The sequence below is a fragment of the Melanerpes formicivorus genome, unplaced genomic scaffold, assembly GCF_026170545.1.
Source record: "Melanerpes formicivorus ecotype bairdi unplaced genomic scaffold, bMelFor1.0.p_v2 SCAF_8, whole genome shotgun sequence".
Taxonomy (NCBI): domain Eukaryota; kingdom Metazoa; phylum Chordata; class Aves; order Piciformes; family Picidae; genus Melanerpes; species Melanerpes formicivorus.
The window spans coordinates 13,593,985-13,610,337 of NW_027142360.1; the positions used below are offsets into that span (position 1 = coordinate 13,593,985).

General features: G+C 45.6%; 1 protein-coding gene across 2 annotated transcripts in view; it reads left to right on the plus strand.

The window, feature by feature from the left end:
* Nucleotides 1-16,353, plus strand: part of DENND2A (DENN domain containing 2A) — a 56,542-nt gene that overhangs the window by 33,195 nt on the left and 6,994 nt on the right. For both annotated transcript variants that reach the window (XM_068142197.1, XM_068142198.1), the window contains 7 exons: nt 1,059-1,109; nt 3,284-3,471; nt 4,152-4,261; nt 4,473-4,542; nt 5,159-5,236; nt 5,733-5,873; nt 8,032-8,180. In XM_068142197.1, the coding sequence (XP_067998298.1) occupies nt 1,059-1,109; nt 3,284-3,471; nt 4,152-4,261; nt 4,473-4,542; nt 5,159-5,236; nt 5,733-5,873; nt 8,032-8,180 (787 nt within the window). The remainder of the gene's footprint in view (nt 1-1,058; nt 1,110-3,283; nt 3,472-4,151; nt 4,262-4,472; nt 4,543-5,158; nt 5,237-5,732; nt 5,874-8,031; nt 8,181-16,353) is intronic.

Consider the following 16,353-nt stretch of genomic DNA (forward strand, 5'->3'; position numbering starts at 1 on the left):
GCCTCCCACTGTCAGTTAACAGCTTGTCAGAAGTATTCAGGCACTTCAGAGCAATTACTTTTAAATGTATTTCTTTAAAACTTTAAATTATGTCTCCCAACACAATTTTTTATTACCCAGAACACTCTTAATTGCCAGCAAAAGGTGACCACCAGCTCTGTTTCTTTTCCACACTTACTGTTTATCCTATGTTATATAGGATATACACCTATGGAGTGGGTGTGTTTCTGGCAGCCTTCAGAGGTTCGTACATCCCATACTTCATAGTATCATTCAGGGTTGGAAGGGACCACAAGGATCATCTAGTTCCAACCCCCCTTGCCATGGGCAGGGACACCCCACACTAGATCAGCCTGGACAGAGCCTCATCCAGCCTGCTCTTAAACACCTCCAGGGACGGGGCCTCGACCACCTCCCTGGACAACCCATTCCAGGGTTTCACCACTCTCATGGTGAAGAACCTCCTCCTCACATCTAGCCTGAATCTCCCCACCTCCAGCTTCATTCCATTCCCCCTAGTCCTATCACTACCTGAGATCCTGAGAAGTTCTTCCCCAGCCTTCCTGTAGGCCCCCTTCAGATACTTGTCACTACATAATTTTACGCCATGCTCTGGGGCCCAAAGAAGGCATCCTTGACAGAAGCAGTCTGTTGGACCATACAAACAGTCCAACTCAGTCTGGCAATTGGTCTTTTTTGTTCATTTGCTTGGGTTTTATTGTTTGTGCCACGTGCTACTGCTTATTAATTGGTACTTTTGCCTTGGTGTTGTGCTTATACAGGCTTGGATAAAACGCTGCTCTGGCATTTTATTTGTTATGCAGTGCTTTTGGCTGTGTAGAATTGATTTTGTTGTTTGGATGGGGTTCATTATTCATTGAATGAACAGGAAGATACTGAGGTTGGTAAGTTAAATGTCTATGGGTATGTGCACCCTTGAAAAGAACAAGGTTCTAGGGATGTCTTCCCTTTGAAATTGCTGAGGCTGGCTTTCTTGTGATAAGAAATGAACAGCTATAAATAGACTTAATTCATCTTCCCCTTTTGTTTTTTCCTAGTTACAGATGAAAACAGTGAATCAGACAGTGATACTGAAGAGAAACTGAAAGGTAAGGCAAATGTAGGATGGAGTAAATGGCTCCTGATCAACTGCTTCGAGATCCTGGGTCAAGATCTCCTCTGTGTTCCACTTTTGGAGAAGGAGCTCATTTCTTTTCTACACTGCTAGGGCTTAACAAGATCAAGCCAAAAACTGCTGTCACTGCCTACCTTTTGACAGGCTAGGCTGGAGACAGAGAGAGAAGAGTTACATCCAGATTGTGCAGAAATTGCCTCCACAACTGTCTTGAAACACAGCATTGTGAAATACAATCCCTGTTCAGATGTAGCTGAGAAAGACAGTGTAGATGTTGCCAGGAGGACTCCTGTCTGTTACTGGTTGCTATAGTGAATTGGGTGCATCTGCATTGGTGTTTCTTTGTAGCATCACTGTAACTGTAGAGGGGATGATGTAACTCATGTGAAGTCACCTCAAATCCAACAGCACTGGACTCTGAACAGCATCCAGATCTATAACTGAATCTGAGTGAATGTGTAGGTCTGCATAAGTGTGAACAGGACCTCTGGCACTGGCTGTTTGTTCTAGCTACACCTGTATTTTGGTTTATGCCTTCTTGAACTGTCAGCTTTCCTATTTTTAAATAGGAGAGTGAGAGGGTTTAGCAAATCTGGTTTATCTGGGACTTTTGATTTCGTTTCACTTAACAGACCAAACACACCAGCTGGTTACCTCTGCTTACCAAGTCACTGAGATATGGTAAATCTGCTTACCATCATCTGAGATATGGTAAATCATCAGGCAGTGATCATCAGGCTGCATGTCAGAGCCATAAAGTGCTGACCCTTGAGAAGAGTGACTTCAGAAAGCAGGTCTGCCCTGCCAACAGCAGTACAGTCCTGATGTCTTCAGTACAGTGCACAGAATATAAACAGTGCAGAGCTTGAGTGAGCTTTTCAGAAGCACTCAGCATTGCTGTGACACTGCTCCTTTTGAAGGCCCTGGCAGAAGATAAACAACTGCTGAGAACTTTTGGACAATTACAGCCTTGGAGCAAATAGCATAATAGGTGATGAGAGAAAGGAGTCTAAGCGCTCTTCCCAGGGTCTTAACTGTCCGGGGTCTGTTACACTCTCTGATTTAAGAGCCACCTCAAGATTGCTTTAAATTGTATTGTCTGGACTAGTCCATGAGTGGCACAGCCTTACCAGACAAAAGGTCAAGTATCTGTTCTAAAGTCTATACCATCTCTCAGGAAGCCCTTCCTCCCAAGCAGGCATCTTCTGTATTTGGAGTTCCTGCAGTATCCCTGTGATTGTTTTTTCCTGTCAAAACATTGTGATGCCACCCACATTCACCAAAAGCACAGTTGTGAGAATGTGCTGTACTCTCTGCTTGTGGTCAATTCTTTCTCTCTTTCTTTCTTTCTTTTGTGGTAGAGGTAAAGGAGACATCATGGAGATTTAATTCAGGATGTGACTGTAAAACAAAGCAGGGGGGTGGTCTTGAGGAGTCTCATTTGGTCTCTTCTCAGCAGGCAGCTTTTCATTACTTTCCATGCTGGAATGTTTATCATCCCACAGCTCATGTGTGTTGCAGTTACAGCTTGCTTGGCAGTTTTTCTTGTTTTCCCATTGTCTTGGGTGAACTTGTAGAAACGTGGTCCTGAGCGACTGGTTTTAGGCACAGGAAGGGCTGACATGAGCCAGCCTTTTTCATTTGCAACTCTTTTCATGGGTTTTTTTTTTGTAGTTGGCCTGCAGCCCAGCCTGCATTACTGAAGCTGGGAGTCCTCAGTGTTACTCAGCCAGCAGAGCGCTAGCCTGACCCAAGTGCTGGTCTTGTAAAACTGCAGGGATTGTTACCCGCAGCCTGCTCTGAACAGAGATGATCAGTCACTTCACTGTGCTGACTTCAAAAGATGCATAAATGCCCAGCCATTTTCTGTTACACTGTGTCTCAGTTTGGGTTGTGTTCAGCTGTAAAAGCTATCCATGAAATCGTGTTGCCAAAGCTCTTCAGGGTGATGGCACTCACAATATTATATCCCATCTCTGTCAATATTTATAGTACAGCTTCCAAATGGTTCCCACCTCTTACTGAGCCATTGACAAAATAAATGCAGTGGGGTGGTTTTGGGTTTATCTCTAAGTCTCTGCAAAGTGCTGTTGGTGCTTTCTGCAATGAGTTAGACAAGGTCACAATCTCTAATCCTTTTCCTCGTAGCACACAGCCAGCGCCTGGTGCATGTGAAATCTCGCCTGAAGCAAACCCCGCGGTACCAAACCTTGGAACGGGATCTAATCGAGTATCAAGAGAGGCAGCTGTTTGAGTACTTCGTTGTGGTGTCACTGCACAAGAAGCAGGCTGGGGCTGCTTACGTCCCTGAGGTTACCCAGCAGTTCCCCTTGAAGGTGCGGTGCCTGTTGGGAAGGCCTGGCTGACATGTGTCAGATTGCATGGTGTACTTGTGCAGCTGGAGAAGCCACAGCTTCTGTGTTGACCACATGTTATATCCATAACCCCTCTGCTGTGTTCAGAGGGACTGAAGAGAGAGGGGATGCAGTCACCCCCCAAGAACTGTTGTGGTGTGCCTCACTGTTAAAAGATTAAGTGATTCACATCTTTCCCTGCATTTGGCTATGGCTTTTCTGTAGCTGTTCCCTTTCTCCCCCTTTTCTCTTTAAAGAAAACCGACACCTGGAACAAGACAAGTGACTTAGAGGGAAGGCCCAGGGAAGGGAAATCTGACTCAAAATGGGAAAGAAACAGTGTGACTGTGTGTTTGTAAATGGGATGTAACCGTTTCTCCCCTTAGACTTCTCTCTCTGCTTGCTGGTAGACCTGCCTCAGCTTAGAGGCACAATATAAGAGGGGCAAATGGCTACAGATGCAGGGCTTGGTAGAATTGGGGGCACAGAGTTACTTGAAGATTTCTAAAGATTAGGTGAGCCAAAATCACAGAGATTTTAATATCTTCCAGGCAGAAGGTTAGCCTCTGTCATCACCTCTTCATTTGTCACAGGAAAAATATTTGAAGTCGTTCCATCCCCACATGACTAATTGAAAACATTCCTGCTCTCTGTTCTGCTAGCTTGAGCGCTCCTTCAAATTCATGCGTGAGGCAGAAGATCAGTTGAAAGCTATTCCCCAGTTTTGCTTCCCTGATGCAAAGGACTGGGCCCCCATCCATCAGTTTGCCAGGTAGGTACTGTACTTTGTATCCTGATTCATGGGAAACAGATTTCATGCATCAACCTAATTAAGCATCAGAGCTTATTGCAGTAGCAAATTGCGCATACCCCTGAGAGGAGTGTATTAGAGATGCAAAAATATTGTGGGCTTATTTGGTTTGTATGCCAGAGACCGTTAGTGTGGGTGATGTGTATGTTGTCACTTTCGTTCCTCTCTGCAGTGAGACATTTTCATTTGTCCTGACGGGCGAAGATGGAAGCAGACGATTTGGATACTGTAGGAGGCTGCTGGTAATTATCCCTCTGTCTTTTTCTTTTCCTAGAGATGCAGCTTTCTGTGGGGTTGGTGTTACTGCCACTTGTTCTGGAAGGTGGAAAGCTGCTGTTCCTCTCTTGCAGTGTGGAAAGCAAGAGTGGCAGCAGAGCAGCTTTGCTTTCTTCTGCTCTGCTCATTGCCAAAGTCCATCTCTGAGTACCCTTCATCCACTCCAGTTATAGCTCTTTTAAACTGAACATTATGGCCATGGACTGTTGTTTCACTACTAACCTGAAGACATGAGTTTATCTTCCTCAGGTTTAGATAGCTGATAAACAGTTGTCTAAGTCTTTGCTGGTCCTATAGGCTCAGAGCTGTCTCTATAGAGAAGTTTGCCCTGCTGTAGTCATCTGACTTAGGAAGATTGTAATCATACTGTGGATAGACCCATTTCTTCCCACTGTTTCTGGTATACCAGGGTTTGAGCCAGACTGAAGATACTGTCATCAGCAGCATGCTGTCAAATGTCTGCCAGCTTCTGAGCCAGCCACCGAGATGCTGAGCTAGGAGACCAGACATTATCTTTGCAGGAGTTATAACTGATATTTTCTTGTTGGTTTTTTGTGTGTGTATTTGCATTTGTCTTGAAAGCCCAGTGGGAAAGGGAAACGTCTTCCAGAAGTTTACTGCATTGTGAGCCGCCTTGGATGCTTCAATCTCTTCTCTAAGGTGAGTGAGGAGAGAGAAAGAACTTGTTCTGTAGGCCCAGAAGGACCTGAAAATGAAGTCCACACCAGAAGAATGGGGACCAAGGAAGCTGTTGGTTGAAGAAAAGGGCCTAAAACAGTGCTGACAAGCATGCCAGCTCCACAACCTAGCAAAAACACAGTTAAAAAGGAAAGTACGTTGTTAGATGTTGCTTGCTTTCTTCAGCAGAACTTCCAGAACACAAGCACTGAGGCTGAAAGCTGGAATCCTGACTCTGAATATAGTGGGAAGTTGCAAGTTGTAAGCTTTCCAGTGACATCACTGGAGCTGGGTTTCTCTCACTGAAGGAAATTAAGAGTCCTCAGTTGCACTTTTTTACCTTCTTCCCTATGATTCAAAGCTCCATGTGGATGCTTTGCTAAGGAGAGAATGTAGATGCTGGTGTGTTTAGCCCAGCTGTTAACCTCCCTCCTCCTCCTGATTTTCATGTCTTTACATCTCCATGCCTTTATTTCAGATCTTGGATGAGGTTGAAAAGAGACGGGGCATTTCCCCAGCCTTGGTGCAGCCTCTTATGAGGAGTGTCATGGAGGCACCTTTCCCTGCTTTGGGCCGGACAATTACAGTCAAGAACTTCTTGCCAGGCTCCGGAACAGAGGTAAAGACATCACTCTAGAGAGAGGGAGACTTAGGCCAGCAAGTAGTGCAAGACTGGAAATTGAAACTGGGACATAGCATTTGGGATCCTCAAGAATATATTACATGGCAGCTGTGGAGCAGGGGAAGCTCATGAGTAGAACAAGGGACCCAAAGGGGATGGCATACAGACTTCTCCAGTGAGCATGAAAGGGGGAAATCATATGGTAAAGATGAAGGTGAGGACACATTAGCTGTGTTAATATGGCAAAATGAAACAGGGCATTTGCCTTGAGGCCGGGTGGCACAGACTGGTGGACCTCATGCTGCATAGCACATGAACTTGGATCTACTCAAGGCCCCCCCACACTTCCCAAAGGTAGGACACCTAGCATGGCTCCAGCATCCTTAATACAGAACCACTGTTCATGTGGAACAAGGCACGGGGTCCTGGTCAGAAAGCACCTGAAATCACAATGGGCAATGTTGGAGCCTTTCAGAAGGGCATTTTCACAGCACGGAAGTGAGGGTAGGTGTTGCATCTCCCACAGTGTGGTACAAGGACATTGGGAGGGTTTTAACGTGGCAGAGATTTTGGGCATAGTATTGAAGGATTGTGGGAGGGTGAATGGAGCCAAATTTGAAGGTAGTCTTGTTTTGTGTGGTATGCCTTGAACCTTTGAGAGGAAAGTGTTTGATCTGACAGAGGTTGTATCTGAGGGCTTTTGGCATAGCACTACTTGATGCCATTCTTCTCAACCAAACTGAAAACAGTCCAAACCAAATGAAATTACTGCAGAGCTTTGCATAACATGCATAGCAGGTTAAAAATGTGCAAAGGAGTGGAGGCCCAGTGGTGTGCTGTCAGGCTGTGAGAATGTTTTGGCTGATTTGTTTCTAGGATCCTTAATTTTCATTAATTATCTGGCTGATGGCACAATCCCCACGTTTACACAATGGCTGGATGACAAAATTGGCATGTGTTTCCAGCACTTTACAGAGTGAGGGATTAAAATTCAAAATGACCTTGGTAAATTGAAGGTTTGGTCTGAAATTCTATATAGACAAGCACTAAATGCTGGCAAGAAGAAATGAATAGTTTAATACAACATGGAAGTAACTGAGTGAGCAGCAGTGCTTCAGGAGAGGATCTAGAAGCATGGGCAATAAGTGAGCAGAAGTAAGAGTATGATATTATCTAGACAGACTCCTACAATGTGAAAGAAAGTGATGGGATGAATAATAAATAAAAGCAAAATTTCTGCTTTCCAGCACTGGTGGAAAAAAACCCCAAACACTAGGAAAATGCCCCAGAAAAGTAGTTCCACTTACTAAGTGGTTTAGAAAATGCAGAAAAGGCTTGAGAAATTTGTTTGTTTAAGATAGAAGACAAAGGAGGAAACATAACAATAACCTTCCAATATATGTCCTCCCACAGAGAGGAGGGTGACCAATTACTCTGAGTGTATACTGAGAGTAAGACAACAAGTAGTTGAAGTAATTTGCCTCTGAGATATTTCAGCTGCAGGCTTGGTGCTGGTCAGAGTAGTTCAAAGCAAGAGTAATTTTATTGTGGGAGTTATGAACTATCTGGTGTTGGAGGCTTTCAAGAACAATTTCAATAAGCATCTGTCTACAATAAGGAGTATGAAAGTGCTAAGGTGCTGTGACAGGATTTTAAGTAGCTATAAACAAAGGAAAATGCCCACAGGCTGCTTTTTTTTTCTGTAAGTGGTATAAAAACTGTGTAGTCAGTAGGTTAGGCATCCAGGTTCATGCATTTAAAATAGTAATAAAGTGTAACAGTAAAAATAGGAGTGCAGATTTGAAAAGCTCCATGCCATTCTGCTGCTTGAATGCCTGACAGGCTGGGAACCACTCCTAGCTGGATACAAGTGAGTTTCCCTTCTCATGAAGAGTTCCCTGCCCTCACTCCACTGGGGAGGACTTGTGGTTGGTCTCATGCTGTGCCCATTGGAGTGGGCTCTGGATCGTCTTCATGTGGAGGAAGGATTTGTAGGAGGCCTTTGGAAAGGCTGTGTTTGAGGGTTCAGGACTGTGTGGCATTTGTCAGCACTGTCAGTAAAGCTGGTTAGCTGTGAATGTACCTGTTGGGTCCTTGCTTGCCACAGTATGGGTGGACACCAAGAGCTGACCTGTGGTCTATTTCTTTTCGACAGGTCATTGAGCTGCGGCGGCCTCTCGACTCCAGACTTGAGCATGTTGATTTTGAGTCCTTGTTCACATCTCTCAGTGTGCGGCACCTGAGCAGAGTCTTTGCCTCCCTGCTTCTGGAAAGGAGGGTGATCTTTATTGCAGACAAGCTCAGGTACCCTCTTGTGTTTCCTTAAACAAAATCCTGCCAAGGAAGGGAGGCTGAGAGGGCTGCAGTGCCTGATCTCTCTGCTCTCTTGTTTTTTTTCTCTTCTCTGGTCTTTTCCATCTTCATATCTGATGTGAGTAGAGCCATACATCCCAGGAGTGGGGAACTCAGGCCACGCACCATACTTCACTTTGCAGCTTGCAAAAAGTGTGCAGCTTCTCATCCCCAAGGAGAACCAAATTTCCTTTCATTCAGACAGTCAGAGCATACCCCTTCTTTTGCTCCTTGATGCTGCAGTGTTCTCCACTGATGCTGAAGTTTCCAGGGATCAAGCCTCAGGCAGAGATCACCTTCCCTTCTAGGTTGTTCCTTGATGTGACAAAATCTTCAGTTTGTATTTTAATATTGGTTTCTGAAGACTGTTTTTTTCTTGTGGCAGATGAAAGTAAAAGGATGCAGTGAGGGGAAATGAGGCAGAGGATTTTGGCCTTCTATCCTGAATCTGCTTAGTTTTCTTAATTTCTGTATGTTTGTTTGTTGCTCTCCTCAATTATGAAAATGGGCCCAGGTTTCTTTAAGATCTTGTGCAGCTGGTGCCTGGCAGTTCTCCAGCCCTTGAACCACTTGAGGATTCAGGGAGGAGAGTTAGCCAAGGCTGGGGAAAGAAAAGCTGCCTGGATGAGTAATGACACTTGGAAGCATGCTCAGGTTTCAGGAGTGTACAATGCCCCTAAGCTGTCTGTTTTCACAACTTCCAGGCAGCAGGCTGCAGCTCTGGGACCGAATGCTGGGGCAAAGAATGGGGAGGCCCTTTCTACAGCTAAGTGTAGGGAAAAATCCATCCTGCAGGGATCCAGGGCTCTGAGGGCAGAGCTCAGGCAGTCTCATCACAGGCATAAGAAAACTGGAGACAGGGAAGCTGTAGTATCCAGGCAGCGCTGGCTGCTTGCAGTTTTTGGCAGTTGCCTTGGATCAGAGACGGGAAGATTTGCCTCTTTGTAACCATTGATGCATTCTGTGGGTAGGTACTTAGTTCTCTGGATACTCGAAGCCACACATTTACCAGGAGACCTGGTAGTGCGAGGTTGATGGCTGGACTTGATATCTTAAAGATCTTTTCCAGCAAAATGAATCTACAATTCTATGATCTCATGCAGACCATTCAGACTTGCCTTGAAAATGGGAGGGTTCATCAGCAGTAGCTTTCTACATAACACATGTTACTTTGTGATAATTTATGATGACAGGCTTTGTTTTCAAAGTGTTTTTTTCTCCTCCTCTGTAGGACAAATTTTACATGCTGAGAAAAAATCTGTTAAGGACACAAATGACATTGCAGCCTCTGTGTGAGGGCTGGGTGGTAACAATGAAGGGCATGGAATTTTTGACTAAGGAGTCACTTTAGAATGAACCTTTATTGACAGGATCTTACCCTACCATGGCACACCACTGTGTTTTGTGAGCACTGGGTGTGATACAGAGTATCTCTAGTTCAAACCACTCCCATGAGTTTTGGGTTGTTTTTCCCCTTGTATCTTTCGCTTGTATATCCAGGGTCCTTAGGAATGATTCCAGCTGCCCAGGCCTGTAAAAGAGAATGGGAGAGAGCTATAGAATCATAGTTTATAGAAGCCTGGAGAAGAGGAGACTCAGGGGTGACCTTATTACTCTCTACAACTACCTGAAGGGAGGTTGTAGAGAGGCAGATGATGGTCTCTTCTCCCAGGCAGCCAGTACCAGAAGAAGAGGACACAGTCTCAGGCTGCACCAGGGGAGGTTTAGGTTGGATGTTAGGAAGAAGTTCTATACAGAGAGAGTGATTGCCCGTTGGAATGGGCTGCCCGGGGAGGTGGTGGAGTCACCATCATTGGAGGTGTTCAGGAGGAGACTTGATGGGGTGCTTGGTGCCATGGGTTAGTTGTTGAGGTGGGTTGGATTGGTTGATGGGTTGGACGCAATGATCTTGAAGGTCTCTTCCAACCTGGTTTATTCTATATTCTATTCTATCCCTAAGTATACCACAAACAGCTTTCTTCTGTGGGGAAAAAGAAATACAAAAACAGGGAGAGAGAGAGAAAACAACAACAAAGTATTGTCATGTTTTAAAGATCCAGGGGCTGTTAGGCCACAGGGCTCAGATTCAGCTATTTACCATAAGTTTGCCAGCTCCCTACACCAATTCTAATACTTGATGTTCCGGAGGAAACCTTGTTCTGTGCAATTTCAGGGGAGTCTTTTTATTTTCCTGTAACAAAACAGGAGGTTTTTCTGTCTCTCTTTTTTTGTATAGAGAAAAAAACTGAAATTGCCCCAAAAGACTGTAAAGGCTTGAGGGACAGAGAACAGAGAAAATAAGCCTCACAATTAAGTAAAGTGTAGTATTTTAATCCAGTCCTGTGACAGTCCTGTGAAGGGCAACAAGGCTGGTGAGAGGCCTTGAACACAAGCCCTATGAGGAGAGGCTGAGGGAGCTGGGATTGTTTAGCCTGGAGAAGAGGAGGCTCAGGGGTGACCTCATTGCCCTCTACAACTACCTGAAGGGTGGTGGTAGCCGGGAAGGGGTTGGTCTCTTCTCCCAGGCAACCAGCACCAGAACAAGGGGACACAGTCTCAAGCTTCGCCAGGGGAGGTTTAGACTCGAGGTGAGGAGAAAGTTCTTCACCGAGCGAGTCATTCATCATTGGAATGTGCTGCCCAGAGAGGTGGTGGAATCCCTGTTCCTGGAGGTGTTCAAGAGGGGATTGGACGTGGCACTTGGTGCCATGGTCTAGTCATGGGGTCTGTGTTGATAGGTTGGACTCAGTGATCCTCGAGGTCTCTTCCAACCTTAGTTATACTGTGATACTGTGACTTGAGTGCAGTGGGTTGGTGAGCCTTTCATACAGTGTCTTCTGCTTGTTGGTGGAAATTCCATGTTTTGAAAGTTGGTCTTAATGTAGATACAGAATCTTTTTGTCCAAATCATACCTTTCCCGGGACAGGAACACATTGAACTCGATGATTACGAAGTAGCATTTACTTCAGGGGTGAAAATGCCAATGTCAGAGGCAAGGAAAGAAACCCTTTCTGGCAATAGCTTAAGAAAAGAAAAAAAATTATGAAAGCAGCTGTTGGAAACTGCTCAGAGGTTAGGAATGCTTGAAGTAATCCAGCTGAGATGGCTTAACAGGGAGAGTGCAGGTGACATGGTGGAAGATGCACGATCAAGTCCAGTTGTCATTCATCTCCGCAGTTTTGTGTGCGGGCACCATCCATAACTGTCTGTAGAGTTGTGCCTGTGCGTGAGTGACGGAGAACATGATGAATGCAATTTATTTACAGCTTCTAATTGCTACAAAATCAGTCTGTGGGAAAGAAAGCTGAAAGGTTTCTTGCCAAATACTGTGTGAGCTGTGAAATGTTTTCAAGCTGAGCCAAAAAATGCATCTAACAAGTGTGGAGCAAGTGAAGTGCTTTGTCTGTTCCATCTTCCGAATGAAGACTGAGTGGTTTTTAAAGACGCGTCAATCCAAAGCTTGGCAGCGGAAAAGGAAAGAATTTGGTTTATTAGTTTTGGGGAGGACTTTTTTTCCTCCCTCTATTGCTATGGAAACTTGAGTAGACATTGCCTTGCAACCCAGGAAAGGACTTTTTTTAACTACGTTGGTTTGTGTAATCTTCCCTAGCTTTTGTTTGCTCCTGCACTTGGAACTTAGTCCTGGAGCAGTGGAGGCTGTGGCACGGGTTAGGCGCTTCAATGGGAGAGCTGCTTTTGTTTACAAGTGATGCTGCCTGGTACACAGTTCAAGGCACTGTAGACCAACCTTTTGTGAAGGCATCCTGCAGATACCTAGAACTGGGCCATTTTTACTGGCCTGAGGGGAAGATGTGTTAGATTCAGAGGGCTTTTTAAATCAGGAAGACTTACAGAGGCTTAAAGTCAAGGCCCCCTTTTTCCACATCTCCTCAAAAGCCTGTTGTGGATCTAACTTGAGCAATTGCCTCTGTCCCTGCCAGAAACCACAGCTGTGTCAACAACAAAAAGTGGTCATTGTTATCAAAGGCAGATCTGAAAGAATGAGAGGAGACACTTTAAATGTGGTCATCCCCAGTTAAAAGGTAATTAATCATCAAAAAGAAGTCCTTTCTGTGTGCTACAAAACCAACTCTGGGACTGTGAATCCCAGCCTCCCCAGTTTCTCCTTTTCTGTGTTGTGGTTAGGGAGAAAAAACCAAGGATGGAGTTTGGATGTCAGATAACACTGTTTCTTCAGAGCATCTTTGTGGGAGGCAGCGATGGTCCCCACAGCTGGTGGAACCTGGCATCATCCTGGTGGGATTTGCAGCAATGCTGCATGAAGTCATGGGGCAGCATTTAGAAGCTCCTGTGCCTATTAAATGTTGTCAACCAGCTCTGCAATCCAGCATAAGAAAATCCAGATGTGACAGTGTCAGAAATCCAAAGGTGTTTGTAAAATGAATCCTACTGTAGCAGAGCTTGTAAAGAGAAAAAAACACAAAACAACCAACCAACACCCCCCACCAAACCCAAGGCATAATCAAAGTATCTTAAAGTGCCAAATGCCAGCATGATTTCATAGTATCATAGTATCATTCAGGGTTGGAAGGGACCACAAGGATCAGCTAGTTCCAACCCCCCTGCCATGGGCAGGGACACCCCACACTAGATCAGGCTGGACAGAGCCTCATCCAGCCTGCTCTTAAACACCTCCAGGGACAGGGCTTTGACCACCTCCCTGGACAACCCATTCCAGGGTCTCACCACTCTCATGGTGAAGAACCTCCTCCTCACATCCAGCCTGAATCTCCTCACCTCCAGCTTCATTCCATTCCCCCTCGTCCTATCACTACCTGAGATCCTGAGAAGTCCTTCCCCAGCCTTCCTGTAGGCCCCCTTCAGATACTGGAAGGCCACAATTAGGTCACCTGGGAGCCTTCTCTTCTGCAGACTGAACAGCCCCAACTCCTTCAGTCTGTCCTCATAGGAGAGGTGCTCCAGCCCTCTGATCGTCCTTGTGGCCCTTCTCTGGACATGTTCCAGCACCTCCACATCCCTCTTGTAATAGGGGCTCCAGAACTGGACACAGTACTCCAGGTGGGGTCTCACCAGGGCTGAGTAGAGGGGGAGGATCACCTCCCTCAACCTGCTGGCCACACTTCTCCTGATGCAGCCCAGGATCTGATTGGCTTTGCGGGCTGCAAGTGCATATTGAGAGCTCATGTTGAGCTTCTTGTCCACCTCAGCACCTCAGGGCTATTTTGGTTAGTGCAGGGAACAAAGGGCTTCCTGACATTAAACTCCAAAAGTCTGATTGATGCACTAGTGTTTTTCAGGAATCACACAGTATCCTAAACCCAAAGAGGGTTGAGCTTGAGGAGCTTTTTAGCATAGGTGCTTGCCTTAGGAGCAGAAAGCTGGAAACTCTGTAGTCAGTCTCAAGTTTGGGAGGAAAAAAGCCAACAGCTGTCTGAGCAGCCAGTAGCTTTCCTTAGGTGGTGCTGTAAATTGACTTGCTCTAAAAAGACATCTTGGCAATCTAGTCTTGGAGCAAGTTTTCACAGGAGAGGAAGAAGAGTTTCTAAGTGTTTTCAGCTATTATGTTCAGATTCTGTAATGGCCATCTCTGCTCAAGATGGTTACCAAGACCCAGCAGCTTCATATAGTGGTGCTGTGTGGTAGGTTTTTGCATAGGATGCTCTTTGGTAGGAAAGCCTGCAGTTTGAGCAAACAAATGTCATAAATTACTGCAATGTCAGTTTCCTGACTAAGGGGGTGCTCAACCAGAGATCTGTGTGTCAGTCTATATCCAAGACAGGACTGTAGGGAGGAATTTGACACAGATGGTTTTTGTGTGTACCAGGCTTTTAACCTCTACACTAGTGATACCTTAGTCTGTGCTGCAAGCTTCTGTGCAAGTGCAGTCAGACATGCAACTCAGCCATGTTCCCTACACGAGGCTGAATGAACCTGTGAAAATATGCCTAGGTCTTGAAAGTGTCCTTTAAAGACCTGCAGTATTTTAAGGATTACTGTTGGAACCAAAGGCCTTGAAAAGTGATGTGTCCCATCTGAACACTGGGCATGTGAACTTCTGAGGGGAAGGTGCATGGCATTCCCCAGAGCACACTGCATGGACTTTGGGTAGATCTCTCTGTTGCTGGTGGCATCTGGAGTGCACTAAGCAAAAAACAGTACCCTTGCTCAGTATCATTCCAGTGGCAGCAGTTTTCATGGTTGTGGTGCATGTGCCCTGGGATATCAGGATTTCAGCAGGGATCTTGGCTGTGGCTACTCAAAGGCATTAGCTGCCTGTTTAAGAGCCCTCGAAGGGCTGACCAGCTCTGAGCTAGTGCTCTGAGAGTGCATTAAACTGGTTTAGTTGTGTTGTGCACATCATCTGTGATTGTTTCTGTGCACATCTCAGAAAGGGGCATCAAGCTTGAGCAGTGGCCACAGCTTCAGTGGCCATGTTCACCTTCCACACAGACAGGTGCCTGCTCTGTTAGGACTGAGGTGCAGTTTGCACGCTCTGCCCTCGCAGTGCCAGCTGAAGAGCGCAAGGTCACACTGATGGCATAAAAGGAATTTATCATACTGGACTCTTTTGCAAGGCTTAGTAGGTGTGGTGTCAGCAGTCCCTTAGTGCTCACTGCAGTGCTGTATGCAGGAGGAGGAGGAAGGTTACACTTGATTCATTCCAAAGGACCAAGGTTCTGCTGATCTCCTGGCAAGCTGCAGTTCCCTTAGACTGTCTGCAGAGCGAGTCTGATGAGACACCTCAACGCTACCTTTTCTGTGTCCATCTCTGAACTGCTCTGCCTTCAAAGGAGGGGTAACAAACCTCAACCATATCAGTATTGTTCCCTGAAAATATCTTCCACTTGGAGAAGTATTTCAGAGCAGGGATCACTGGGATTCACCCTGGAGGTGACAAGGCATTCACAGACAGAAAGGTGGAAGGGGAAGCTATCTGTACTTTCCACTGCATGCTGCATGATTCCTGACTTACACAGCTCTCGCTGTGACTTCCACCAGCTCGACCTCAGCCATCTTTCCTCCCACTTAATCTCTCACGTACCATGTGTACTCGCTGGGACTTGAGAGCAGGCTTGAGGGAAGAACAGGCCACCATAAATATAGCAGGAGACAGCATGCTGTAATATCTCACCATACCATAAATAACCCTGTAGTTCATCTGCTCACTGTTCCTCTCTAGAGCTACGTGGAATTACAGAGCTCTTTCTGTTGATTTTTAAGGTCTGTCTATAAAACCAGTTCCCACCTTTAGGCAGGAAAGTTGGATGTACTTTCAAGGTCAAAGATTTGGTCTAATATCAATGCCAGAGTGCTGCACACAAGTGGTGAAAAGAGGAGTTCTTTCAGCTTTCATGGTGATCATGCTGCTGCTGCTGCTGTGACTTTTATCAGTCAGAAATTGGGTAGAAAATATATCCTACAGTACTGGAGGCTCTGCTTCCTTTCAAGATTAACTTGTATGGAAGATACAAGAAAAATAATCTACTCTGATACTGTTCTTTTTTTCTGTTGTGTTGGGGGGGTTGGTTCTGATTGTGATTTTTGTTTGGTTGGGTTTTAGTTTTGGTTTCTTTGGCTGGCTGGGGGTTTTGTGTTCCTGTTTCTTAGTAGCTCTGTGTTTTCTCATTGTTTTAATTTTGCCTCTCTCAGATTTATTATCTGCTTTGCTTGTGTGGTATCCACAGTGAGACATGGGCTTGCTGATGAGGCCATCACAGCTTGAGAGCAGGAGCAAAGGGCCAGCTAGCAGGAATGAACACAGAGAAGGGAGGGGGATGCTCTCTAAGACCTTCCAAAACAAGGATGGGGAACTAAGATATTTTTCCCATTTTAAGGCTTAAAGCTACCAGTCTGTGATACAGCCTTGGAAGGGTCCACATCTGGGAGTGCAGGGAGAGGAAACTCTCCCCACCTTGTGAAAAGGCTTTCTCAGCACACATCCCATGTATCCCTCCCAAGCAACCATTCCCTACCTGTTGCAGTCAGAGATAAAATTCTCATGCTAAGCAGATTTGAGCCTCTGCCGTGGGATTTGCTTATGTCCAAAGAGCATCACGTGTTTAGTGATCTGTGCTGCCTGATTACTTCATGCAGTCACACTGATGTCCCAGCAATCACAACTGTGTTCTGCTAAACTGAACT